At 50.0% G+C, this 12789-nt stretch overlaps 2 protein-coding genes across 11 annotated transcripts in view; one reads left to right on the top strand and one right to left on the bottom strand.

Annotated features, from left to right (window-relative positions):
- The window catches only part of VGLL4 (vestigial like family member 4), a 168514-nt gene extending 164976 nt beyond the window's left edge, over positions 1–3538 (top strand). For all 8 annotated transcript variants that reach the window (XM_045493819.1, XM_045493816.1, XM_045493817.1 and 5 more), the window contains 2 exons: positions 193–316; positions 737–3538. In XM_045493819.1, the coding sequence (XP_045349775.1) occupies positions 193–316; positions 737–1008 (396 nt within the window). In that variant the 3' untranslated portion in view covers positions 1009–3538. The remainder of the gene's footprint in view (positions 1–192; positions 317–736) is intronic.
- Positions 3539–4459: 921 nt separating this feature from the next.
- Positions 4460–12789, bottom strand: part of ATG7 (autophagy related 7) — a 247225-nt gene continuing 238895 nt past the window's right edge. For all 3 annotated transcript variants that reach the window (XM_045493810.1, XM_045493811.1, XM_045493813.1), the window contains exon 19: positions 4460–4582. In XM_045493810.1, coding sequence (XP_045349766.1) covers positions 4550–4582 — 33 coding nt within the window. In that variant the 3' untranslated portion in view covers positions 4460–4549. The remainder of the gene's footprint in view (positions 4583–12789) is intronic.

Here is a 12789-nt window from a genome sequence, read left to right as displayed (position 1 = left end):
GCCTTGCGCAGAGTAGCTGCGTTCCCTGCAGGCAGGATGGGTGCCCGTCCACGGTGGCGGAGGGACATGGAGACGCGTTCTCCCTCGCAGCTGCGCCGCGTGTGGAAAGACTGGGGTCCCGGCTGGGGCGAGCAAGCGATGCCGCTCCCTGTCGGTCTGCCAAAGCTGACCCCAGCCTCCTCTTCTCCCCAGAACCGGCCTTCGGTGATCACGTGCGCCTCAGCCAGCACCCGCAACTGTAACCTCTCGCACTGCCCCATCGCGCACAGCGGCTGTGTGGCGGCCGGGCCAGCCAGCTACCGGAGGGCCCCAAGCTGTAAGTCACCCTGTGTGTGGGGCCGGAGGCAGCCGGGCGGGGGCTCGGGCTTCCTCGTTGGGTAGGATTCAAGTGGAGTGTTTGCAGTTCGGCATCGTGCCGTGGACAGAACTAGCCCCTGGAGCTTGTTTTATAGAGGTCGAAAAAGTGTGGGTTGTTTTTGAGCCCAGAGCCACAGAGCACCCAGCATTGTGTCTGGCTTGAGTGGGACAGAGGGAAGAAACCTCCAGGATCCCACTGTAGTGGGACAAGATCTACAATTACTTAAGACCACGAACTCTCTCTCTGAACTCACACCTAGTCCAGGGTGGCACGTTGCCATGTTCAGAGAAGCAACCTGCCCAAATGCCCAGCTAGGCGGGTGGAGACGGGCCCTCTGTCCCCAGAGCCCTGACCGACTGCTGTCCTACCCCCCAACAGCCACCACCACCTGTGACCCTGTGGTGGAGGAGCACTTCCGCAGGAGCCTGGGCAAGAACTACAAGGAGCCCGAGCCGGCGCCCAACTCGGTGTCCATCACGGGCTCCGTGGACGACCACTTTGCCAAAGCCCTGGGTGATACGTGGCTTCAGATCAAGGCGGCCAAGGACGGCGCATCCAGCAGCCCCGAGTCAGCCTCGCGCAGGGGCCAGCCCTCCAGCCCCTCGGCGCACATGGTCAGCCACAGTCACTCTCCCTCCGTGGTCTCGTGAAGGGAGCACACCACCCTTGAACAAGATGTCAATCTGCATGGTTTGCCTGAGCTTTGAACAGTCAGTGCTTAAAACACAGAAAAAAAAAAAAATTTGTGGGGGGGTGGGGTAGGGGGAAGGGTAGGGAAGGGATGGTTTATTCGCAAAAACCATGTCGTTGGGATTTTTGTTCTGTTTTGTACTTGCTTGGTATTCGTACCTGGGGGCCCTCCGACACGAGAGCAGGAGCTGCACGTGGAGCATCCGATGTAGCGTCCTACCTTCCTGCCTCAGTTACCAAAGAGACCTCTGACGCAGGTCCGCTGCCCTGACGGGGGCCAGGACTCCACGGCGCACGCTTTCTCAGTCACAGGCCATGACGTTGGTGACTCAAATGCTTTGTGCTTTTTATTTGCTTCTCGAGACCAGGGTGTGTGTGGCTTAGCTTCCATTGCGTGTTTGGTCCGGCCCGCGCGTGCGTGCGCGCGCGTCTACTTGAAGAGAACAGAGAACTGTCGCGTCTGATTTGCACTATTGGAGGAGGGCTAAAGTTGCCTGCCTGACAACTTTATGTGAGATGCTAGTACTCTGAGGGCAAACTGCTGAAAAACAAAGGGTTTAAGGATGACATTTCTGACCATTTGTGTTTTTTTTTGTTTTTTTTTTTTGTTTTGTTTTAATTTAGACAAAACAGCTTTGGAAGGGGAAGTCTCATACAGGTTATAGGTCTTTCTCTCTAGATTTCAGGTGCTCGCAACTGGACTGCAGACTCTACCAATCACGGGCATTTTTACCTTTCCTAAACACTGCAGTTTGTTAGACTAGAGCTGAGGTTGGACGATTCTATAGTGCTTTCAACGTGATGCATGTTTTAATGGAGAAAAATAGCTGGTTTCTATTAATTGTATAGATAAACAAGAACCTTAATACTTACTAGCTTCTTTTCAGAATTAGTTTATTTTTGTCAGTTACAGTCCTAGATATACTTACTGCTGGTACAGTTGTACTCTGAGATTTGTGTTTGGTCGTCACACTACTCCTGAGCAGCGCGGGGCCGCCCGGCCCTGGAGACGGGCAGTCGAGTCGTTGGTCAGCCGCGGTGCAGGATGCTGGAGTTTTTGCTGCCGGCTGACATTTATTTTTTGCATCCCTGTCTGCTTATTACTAGTGCCCAGGGGAGTTGGGATTTGTGTCTTCCAACTTCCCTCCATGCAGAAACTGTTCCCTTTCAACCCTTTTGGCTGAACAGCAGATTACTGACAATCTGTGATATGGTATTTTGTGTGCTTCCTCGTACGCTGGGGCCAAGGCAGTATACATTCCTCTGACTTTATACAGTTATTACTGCATTTATTATTGTTTGCTATAGTAATAGCTACTAACTAGAAATTAGGCAAAGAAGAAAGCATGACGGACACAGCTGTGGATGTTGAACAGCTGCTCCTCTTTTTTGTGTTAAACGTACATTTCTATCCCCCCACCCCTCCACCGTGCGACATTCCAGCCTCACCAGAGGGCTTAAGAAGACACCTGCCCTGGTGACACAGGCGTGACCGCCTCCCCTCCCCCCCGTGAGGCACCATGGACTCTCGGGAGCCCTCCAGGCTGGTTTTCAGTGTAAGAAAAATACAAGTTAGCTGGTTAATTTTGAAAATGGTCACTGGGAAAAAAAGGTCAGCGGATTGGCTCTTGCTGTGGTCACAGGGTGGCCGCAGGTCTTTCAAAAGGCGAAAGAAAAGCCCTTCTCCTCTTGCCCCTGCACACATTTCACTCCCACTTACTGGGCTTCCAGGCTTTCGCGTTCAGGCCCCTATATTTTCTGTAGGAAGAAATCAGTGAGAACACTTTTTTTATATAGGTAACTTTAAGACCATCATTACGCTGTGCGTAAAGAATGTACAGAGAAATTTGTAGGTATTTTTTGAAGAACAATTAATTTGTTAATGATATGTAGCTATTTAATTTTCCCCTTTCCTATTGTAATCATTTTTTTTTTGGTTTGGAAAAAAAAGTTGATCTTTTTTTTTTTTTTTTTGTCGTAGATTTGTCTGTAAAAGTGCAGGAACACAGTTATTCTATGAGAACACTGCATCTGCCTTAATAGCCACTAGTTTGTTATTGCTACAGGCTACTGAGCGTTCACAGGAAAACAACCCCACTGCCGGTGGGCTCTGTGAAGAGCAGGCTCCTGGGACAGCCATCTAGTCTGTCCCCAAGCGAGGCCATTGCTTTGGGAGGAACGGCCCTGGGGCGCTGGCCTATCTGGGATAGGCGGTACCCTGGAGGGGCACCGGCAAGTGGGGAAGCAGAAAACCAAACATTTCACTGGGAAAGGACACACTCCCTGGCCTCGGGAGGAGCACAGTGAGTTCTTCACAGAGCCACGCCGTTGCAGTGAGTTCTGACCGTTCTCTCCATGTTTGTAAATCTGTAATATACCATTCTCTGTGGCCTGTTTTCCTGGAAGAAAAAAAAAAGGTTTGGCAGGCCATCTTTTTTTTTGTACTTAAAAGTAGCCTTAAGAACAATAATAAAGTGCTCTTAAACCACAGGCTGTGTGTGTGACCCGCGGGCCCCGGGGAGGGCTCAGTGGCCCTGCACCAACAGATCCCACACGGGCCGGAACACCGCTGACAACCTGGCCTGCAGAATCCCCACTCTTGTAAGAGCCAGCCTCAGACTCCACTCTAGCCTGGGTCCTGGGCCTGAGACAGTAGAGGGCACCCCTGGGTGGGGCAGGCGTCCCCCTCACTTGGCTGCAGGAGAGTGGGCTTGGGTGCCGAGGCCTCCTCTCCGAGGCAGGAGGGGCACCTGCCCAGGCAGCAGTGGCAACTTCTTTCCTCCCCTGAGGAGGGATGGACAGATGCTCTGCCCACACATGAGGACAGGCCAAGCGGCGGAGGAGCCGTCTGGGTCGCCGTCTGTCCATAGTGGAGGTCTGGGTTCACTGAGACGAGTGTGGGCCCTTCTGTTCCACATGGAGGTCAGCTCTCCTGCCCTCCCTCTCCAGCAGACCAGGCTGACAGAGCTCATAGGCACATCAGCCCTCGCTGGTGCCCATAGGCCCCTCTTGGGTTTGCATCGTGGCCCAGGGACCCTGGTGCTGCCCCCACAGTGGCTGCCGGAAGGAGCTGGTTTCTCATTTCCCCATTGGCTGTGTGTAGGGCTGACTTCTTCCCTGTCCTCATTGCTGCCCCGGCCGGGGCCAAGGTAGGAAGGATCCTGGGAGTTTTCACTATCAAACACTTGACCAGAAGAAGAAGAAGAAAAAAGAACTCGTGGAGGGAACCAAGTCCAAGATCAGTGGCAATGCCAAAGCCAAGGTTATTATTTAGCTCAGAACTGGCGGGATCATGAATCAGGAGAAATGGAGAACCCCAGAAGCTCCTGGGCAGTGGAGAGGGGGCCCTGGTCCTCAAGGTATGCAGAGGAGGGGACCAGAAGGATGGGAGGGGCGCAGGGCCCAAAGTCACCTATCCTGGAAGTGGCAGTCGCATTCAGGCAACAGAGAAGTCCTCCACAGGCAGCCAGGGAGAAGCCAGCCACACGAGGGTGGGCCGCATCAGACCGTCTCGTCGTCGCTCATGTCCCAGATCTGTGTAGAGAAGGGGAAACGTTCAGTGTTCAGCCGGCCGGTGGTGCCTGCTGATGTGGGCTCAAACCTGCGCTGGGTGATGACAAGAAGAATGATGGCTCCCACCTGCAGATGACTCACTGCGTGCCTCAAGACACCCTTGGCACTAAGGACAGACACCCTATTTCTTGTATAGTAAGAGCAAATCCCAGAGAAGGGAGGTCATTTACCTGAGGCCTCACTGCTGAGTGAGTGAACCAGTGGCTAGCCTGGGGGCGGGGGTGCTGAGATTTGAACGGGGAGCGTGAACACCCCTCACCTCCACCGTCCACCGCACAGCAGCCATCCCTGCCCCGACCGGCCCCGCTGCCTCGTTTCTGCAGCACGGACCACCATCCCAAATCATCCTCTCCAACCGCCTCGCTGTGCACTGTCTGCCCTCACTGAGCTCAGGATCTCTGGCTCGTGCGCTTGCTCTGAGGGGGCCCAGCCTGCCTGCGCACACACTTCCCACCGTGGCAGGTTCCCACTCTCGGGCGGCATGTCAGCTGCGGTCCAGGTGCCAAATACACTACAGATGGCACACGTAGACAAGCACTGACGAGCTGTCTGTCCCTTGCGAGTAAGCTCTCTGCCCACCAGCCCCAGGGGAGACAGCCAGATCCTCCCTCTGTCCCTCCTTGTGTGTCTCTGGTGAACCCCAAACTTCTGGAGCCAACCTTCATGGGGACAGTGAGGCTTCCTCAGCCGTGCTGCTGTGAGACGAGGGAGCAGGCCTGGAGGCCCGTCTAGCTGTCCCCCAGAGGTCTGGCTATTTTGCTGCAGCTATCTGCAGGAATTCCTGGGAGGGAGCCCGAGGCCAGCACTGAGGCCCCCCCAGGGCTCCTCACACCCTGGGATCCCTGGGGGGGCTGGTCCCTGAACTTATGCCTCCAGACTTTCAAAATTCCTAGAATTGGTTGCAAAAGGCCACCTCAACCCTAGCAGAGCTGAGAAGGAACATCATGTTTACACGAGGCTGGCCCAGGGAGATGGGGAGGCCCGGCCAAGGTAAATATCAACACCAGCTTGGCTTTCAAAGTCAAGGATGTGGAAAATAAATACGGAGAGAAGGAAATTTCCTTTATCCTGAGGTCCCAGTTGCCTGGGCCGAGCGCTGGTGGTGGCTGTGCCTCTCACACCCATCCCCCTTTCTACATACATCCTACTGTCCTGAGATACCAAGATGGGATGTGCAAGCCAAGATCCGGATGCCGGCAGGAGCAGGGACGGGTGGGGAGAAGCTCGGTATGGGGTCCGGCCACCTGAATGAGGCCAGGCAGGCCCTGCCTTTCTCTGGGTCCAGCTCCCCACCCAGCAGATCCACAGTACGACTTGAAATAGACTCTGGGGCCTGGGCCCTCGATGGGATTTGGTGGTGGTGGGGGCCGGGGGTGGCTGCATCTCGAACCAAGGGTGCACTTAGGAGCCCACGTTTGTGATAATCCTCTGGTTCAGACCCCCTGACTGGGAAACCAGCCACCAGAGGATTCGCTGGTGAGGTTCATCCATTCTTTTCACTCAGTCATTCAATAAACATGTTTGTGGAGCCCCTTCCTGTGCTACAGCTGCACAGACCTGGTGCAAATACTCCCTCCTCCACTCCTCACAATAGCCTGGGAGGTGTGGATGGAAACACATTCAGGGAGGTAAGACGGCTTGCCCTGGATTACACAGACAGCAAGGTGTGGAGCTGGGAGCACAGGCGTGTGGGAAGAAGTATGTGAACAACCGGGGCTGCCCAGGGCAGGCTGCACAGAGGAAGGGGCCGTGGCCTGTGGGCTGTAGCCTGCCAGAGGTGGGAGGGATGCTAACCAGGGCCTGGGAGGTCTGTGTCAACAGGCAGTGCCCTCTGTGAATAGATGGGGTTTCTCATAGGATACTGGGGGGCCAGGCCCAGGGTAGGGCTTTACGGGAAAGCAGGAGCTCCAGGGAGCTTCCATCCACTTTATCACCCATTTGGTTGCATCTCAGCTATGGGGAAGGGTCCTCAGCACCCAGCCCTGCCTTTGCACACCGTGGGGGGGAGGGGCAGGAGAGGTGCAGGCTCTGGCCCTGGCTCCTGGAGCACCCAGGTGGTGCAGGGCATCAAGTGAGGCGTCCAGAGGGCTTATGATGCCAGGACTCCCCAGAGGGGGGGCGGGGGTAATGGGTTTTACATAACTGCTGGGGGATTTTCCAGGAGTTCCCTGGGCCTGAAGAGGGTTTCTCCACTAGGGTAGCCAGTCCTTTTCCCATCCTCTGGGCTCAGGAAAGCTTAACTGTAAGCTTCTAGAAACTTAAGGCTCCACAACCCATTACGATCTCACTTCTGGGTGGAATCCAAAAAATCTGAACTCAGAGAACCAGAGAGCAGAAGGTTGGTTGCCAGGGGCTGGGGGGAAATGAGATGTGGGGCAAAGGGTACAAACTTTGCGTTATAAGAGGAGTAGGTTCTGGAGGTCCCGCATACAGAGCACGGCAACTACAGCGAAAAATACTATCTACTTGAAACTGGCCGAGGGAATAGATCTTAAGTGTTCTCCACACACACACACACACACACCACAATAACCATGTGAGGTGATGGCTACGGTAGTTAACTTAATAGTGGCAATCATTTCATAATGTATATGAAATCACCACTTTGTAAAACCTAAATTTATACAATTTGTGTCAGTCACTGCTCGGTAAAGCTGGGGAGGAAAAAACAAACGACAGCGTCCTCTCACTCTAGAATAAGGACTTGAGAGTGGGGGCGCCGGGATCAGTCTGTTCCCCGTTGTGTCCTCAGCCTCCCTCACAGCACCTGGTGTAGAAGGGGCCCTGTGGATGTCCTCTTCAGGATGAATGAAGGTTGTATTAAACTGGCAAAGATTTAAAATGTGTTGATACTCAGTGCTGGCAAGGGAGTGGCAAAACACTTCCAGAAGGAACATAAATTGGTACCATATTTTTTAACAGAAGAGATCTGGCAGTATATAATGCAAAGCTTTAACAACATTCAGGGGCGCCTGGGTGGCTCAGTCGGTTAAGCTCCCGACTCTTGATTTCAGCTCAGGTCACGATATGGTTTGTGGGTTCGAGCCCCGTGTTGGGCTCTGCACTGTCAGCACAGAGCTTGGGATTCTCTCTCTCCATGTCTCTCTGTCTCAAAATAAACATAAAAAAATAAAAATACACATACTCTAAGGAAGAGATAAATGATCTCCTTTTTGCAGATGATATTCAAGTACACCTAGAAAACCCAAGAAAATAAAAGCTAATATGAATAAAGACAATAAAGTGTTCAGTAAGAGGGCAAGGTATAAAATTACCAACAACAAATTCTAGCCTCCATATATGCAAACACTGTCCAGTTGGCAAAGAGTGAGAGAGAAGAGCCCATTATAAGCGATGCAAGGGATCCAACTCGGAATGAATCTACACGAAATGTCTGACATCCACATTGAGAAAGCCCTCTCACACAGTCCTGCAGGGGTCCTCCCGAGAGTCTTATGGAAAGGAAACTGAAACGAATGGGGGAAATGTTCCTTGTTTGTGCACAGGGCGATTCAACAGCAATAAACATGTCAACTTCACCCAAATTCATAGATTTACCACACTTTCAATTTTAAAAAATCAACAAGTATCTTTTCTGGAGCTAGACAAGCTGGTTCTAAGGCTTATGAGGAAAAACAAATAAGCAAGAGTATCTAGGAAAACCTTGGCAAAGACAAGCAAGGAGGAGGTTCTGTATGTTCAAACATGTCATAAAGTCTCCAATTTAGAGAAGGTTACATCACCATGGGAACAGACAGATGGGCCAATGGAACAAAATGAGTCCAGAAACAACAAAACAGTATGTCCAAGTACATATGGAAATTTAGTATCTTAATGATAAAGGTCTGGGGAATATGATCTCAAATCACTACCAAAAGATGGACTTTTTAATAGAGGATATGGGGACAACCAGACAGTCATTTGCAAAAAGATAAAACTGGGGCGCCTGGGTGACTCAGTCGGTTAAGCATCTGACTCTTGGTTGCGGCTCAGGTCATGATCTCATGATTCTGCACTGACGGTGTGGAGCCTGCTTAGGATTCTCTCTCTGCCTCTCCCCCTGCCCCCACCTCAAAATATATAAACTTAAAAAAAAGATAAAACTGATTCCATGTCTCATTGTATACCAGAATCTACTCCAAATGGGACAGGTCTAAGTGTACAACAGCAAAATCATACAAATACTAGAGGTACATGTGGGTAAGCTCCTTTATAACCTGGGAGTGGGGAGCCTATAGCTTAAAATCTTTAAGCGATAAAACAGATACACTGGATTATGTGAAAACACACGTGTGCAATTATAAATAGAAAAATCACTATATGCAAAGTTGAAAAGACAACCAAGTGGGAGAAAACACTGCATAAAGGGCTAATCTCCCTAAAATACAGATAGCTCTTAAAATCAAGAAGAGAAGGGACGCCTGGGTGGCTTGGTTGGTTAAGTGACTGACTTCAGCTCGGGTCATGATCTTGTGGTCTGTGGGTTCAATCCTCACGTCAGGCTCTGTACTGACAGCTGAGAGCCTGGAGCCTGCTTCAGATTCTGTGTCTCCCTCTCTCTCTGCCCCTCCCCTGCTCATGCTCTCTTGTCTCAAAAATAAACAAAACATTAAAAAAAAAAATAAAAGTAATCAAGATGAGAAAGACCAATAAACTTATTTATTTATTTTTTTTAACGTTTATTCTTTTTTTTTTTTTTTTCAACGTTTATTTATTTTTGGGACAGAGAGAGACAGAGCATGAATGGGGGAGGGGCAGAGAGAGAGGGAGACACAGAATCGGAAACAGGCTCCAGGCTCTGAGCCATCAGCCCAGAGCCTGACGCGGGGCTCAAACTCACGGACCGCGAGATCGTGACCTGGCTGAAGTCGGACGCTTAACCGACTGCGCCACCCAGGCGCCCCCGTTTATTCATTTTTGAGAGAGAGCTTGAGTGGGGGAGGAGCAGAAAGAGCGGGAGACACAGAATCCGAAGCAGGCTCTGGGCTCTGAGCTCTCAGCACAAAGCTCTATGTGGGACCTCGAACCCATGAACCTTGAGATCATGACCTGAGCTGAAGTTGGCCCGACTGAGCCACCCAGGCGCCCCTTTTTAAAAAATGTTTTTATTATTCATTTTTGAGAGAGACAGAGCGAGAGTGGGGGAGGGTCAGAAAGAGAGGGACATATAGATATTGAAGCAGGCTCCAGGCTCTGAGATGTCAGCACAGAACCTGAGGCAGGGCTCGAACCCACGAACCGCAAGATCATGACCTGAACCCAAGTCGATGCTTAACTGACTGGGCCACCCAGGCGCCCCTAAATTGATTCTTTCTTAAACAAACCAAGGATATTGGCAGGTCACAGAAAAAATGGAAAATAGCCTTTAAACATAAGAAAAGGGGTTCAACTGCTCAGAATAAGAGAAATGCTAAAATTTCTTAGGATAAAAAAATGCTAACCAGAAAGAATATTGAGTCTTCACAAAAATCAAAACTTCTCATCTTTATTCCACTAGAAAGAAAAATATCCATAGTGTATATAAAAAGGACTTGTAACCAGAATATATAAAGAACTCCTACTGCTCAATAGTAGACAGATAACCTGTTTTTTTTTGTTTTGTTCTTATGGGCAAAAGATGTGAATAGACACTTCACAATGAAGGAAATATAATGGCCAGTAAGAACCTGAAGAGGTGCTCAGCATCCTTAGTCCTCAGGGAAATGCAAACCAGAAAGAGGCACCACACTGTACCTTCTAGAACCGCCAAAATGAAACTAGGCCGGTAACAACAAAATTGTGTCAGGCTGTGGAGCAACAGGAAGTCTCGCACAGCTACGGGCAGGGGCAGAAACTGGCAAAACCACTTGGGAGCAAGGTCTGGTGACTTGTACAGTGAAACATCCACACGATGCAGCCACTCCACTCCTATGTACCCCAAAGGCACGAGAACACGTGTCCCCAAAAAGACTGCTGCAAGTATGTTCACAGCACAACTGGAATCAACCCAGATGACTCTTGCCAGGCAAAGAGAGAAACAAACAGAGGTACATCCATACAGTGGGTACTACTCACCCTCAAAGGAACAAACTACAAATGCACGCAAGCGACGCGTATGCATCTCAGAGTCATTATGTGGAGTCAAAGAAGCCTGGCACAAAAGATCCATATATACCATATGGACCCATGTATCTAAAATTCTCGATGTGGCCAAACTAATTTATGGAGACAGAAAGTAGATGGCCTGTCAGAACTCACCGAACCATGCACTTTAAATGGATGTACTTTATTGTACACAAATTATACACCTTAATAAAGTTGACCTTTTTTTTTTTTTTAAACTACACAGAACGTTTTCTCACCTATCCGATGGGCAAAAATCCCAAAGCTTGGCATTACATTCTGCGAATCTGTGGGAAAACGGCACTCCCCTTCAATGCTGGTGGGACATAAACGGCAAGGCCCCTGTGGAGTATCCAACAGAACTACCTGTCTCAAAGTTTGACCCAGCGGGCTTACTGTTAGGAGTCTGTCCTAAAGATACACCTCCACAAACACACAAGGACATGATTTGTTGCCCCATGGATTGTTACAGGCAAAGACTGGAAACAACCCAAGTGACCCTCAGTGGGGAACCAGCTAGCTGAGCCTTTCATTCGCTGCATGTGCCCCTCCCCCCATCAGGGACCACTGTGGCCCCGAAACAGGGCGAGAAGGTTCAACGAACAGTAGGGTGCCATTTCCAGGATTTACTTAGCGAGAGAAAGACAAATGGGGGAAGAGATGGAAGAGGAAATATGAACAGTTTTATATTCTTTTATTTTTGCAAAAAATAAAAACACAAATGATAAACTGGAAATTCATTTTTTTTTTTAAACTTTTATTTATTTTTGGGACAGAGAGAGACAGAGCATGAACGGGGAGGGGCAGAGAGAGAGGGAGACACAGAATCGGAAACAGGCTCCAGGCTCTGAGCCATCAGCCCAGAGCCCGACGCGGGGCTCGAACTCACGGACCGCGAGATCGTGACCTGGCTGAAGTCGGACGCTTAACCGACTGCGCCACCCAGGCGCCCCTGGAAATTCATTTTAATGGCTACTGATGGTGGGGGAAATGGACGTGAGGCTGATCTGAGCATACTTTTTAAAAAATTTTTTTCTTAACGTTTATTCATTTTTGAGATGAGCATACCTTTGCACTGGAGCATCAGGTAAGTGTTTCTATATTCAAAATATTAAATCAAGAAAAACAACTGAAAGCACAGCAAGCAGGACAAAACAACAGGTGCACTGGACTTCATCAAAATTTACAAAATGTGTGCTTCAAAGGACATTATTAGGAAAGTGAAAATACAACCCACAGAAATGGGAGAAGATACATGCAAATCATAGATCTGATAAGGGGCTTGTTTCTAGACCATTTGCAACTCAGTAGCAAAAAGACAACCTAATTTATGAACAGGCAAAGGAGCTGAGTAGACATTTCTCCAAGAAAGACAAATGGCTCAGAAGAACATGAAAGATACTTGAACGTCATTAGTCATTAGGAAAATGCAAATCAGAACCACAAGGAGATGCCACGTCGTACCCACGAGGACAGCTTTCATCGAAAAGTCAGATAATAGGTGCTGGCGAGGATGTGGAGGAACTGGAATCCCCAGACGCTGCTAGGGAAAATGGAACATGGCGCAGCCACTGTGGACAACAGTCTGGCTGTTCGATGGCCCAGCAATTCCACTGGTGGGTGTGTACCCAAGAGAACGGAAAACCTATGTCCACACAAAAACCTGTACACGAGCCTTCACAGCATTATTCGTAATAGTCCCAAAGTAGAAACAACACTGATGGCCACGAACTGACGTGTGGAGGTGTGGTCTGTCAGGACGGTGTAGTACCATCCGGCCAAATGCACGCCTGCGCTCAGTCTTCTCAGGAGCCCGAGTACAGTGCTGCGACCATTTACAAAACAGGCAACTGACCCAGAGGAAATGATGTAACTCGTCAAGGAGGCCGAGCTGGTAAGGGGGAGAACGGAGGCTGTTTCCACTTGATCTCACCACTTCCTTATTGTTAAACACAATTCTTTCTAAAAAAAATGATGAAGGACAGTCTCTGAACCTGCTTCCTGGACCAACCCTCTGTCATGCTGACACAATGAGAGGCCCCGCGGCCAACAGCACCCACAGGAAC

This window comes from Leopardus geoffroyi, chromosome A2, assembly GCF_018350155.1.
Source record: "Leopardus geoffroyi isolate Oge1 chromosome A2, O.geoffroyi_Oge1_pat1.0, whole genome shotgun sequence".
NCBI lineage: Eukaryota > Metazoa > Chordata > Mammalia > Carnivora > Felidae > Leopardus > Leopardus geoffroyi.
Note: the sequence above shows the minus strand (reverse complement) of the source record. Positions and strands in the feature narration are given on the sequence as shown.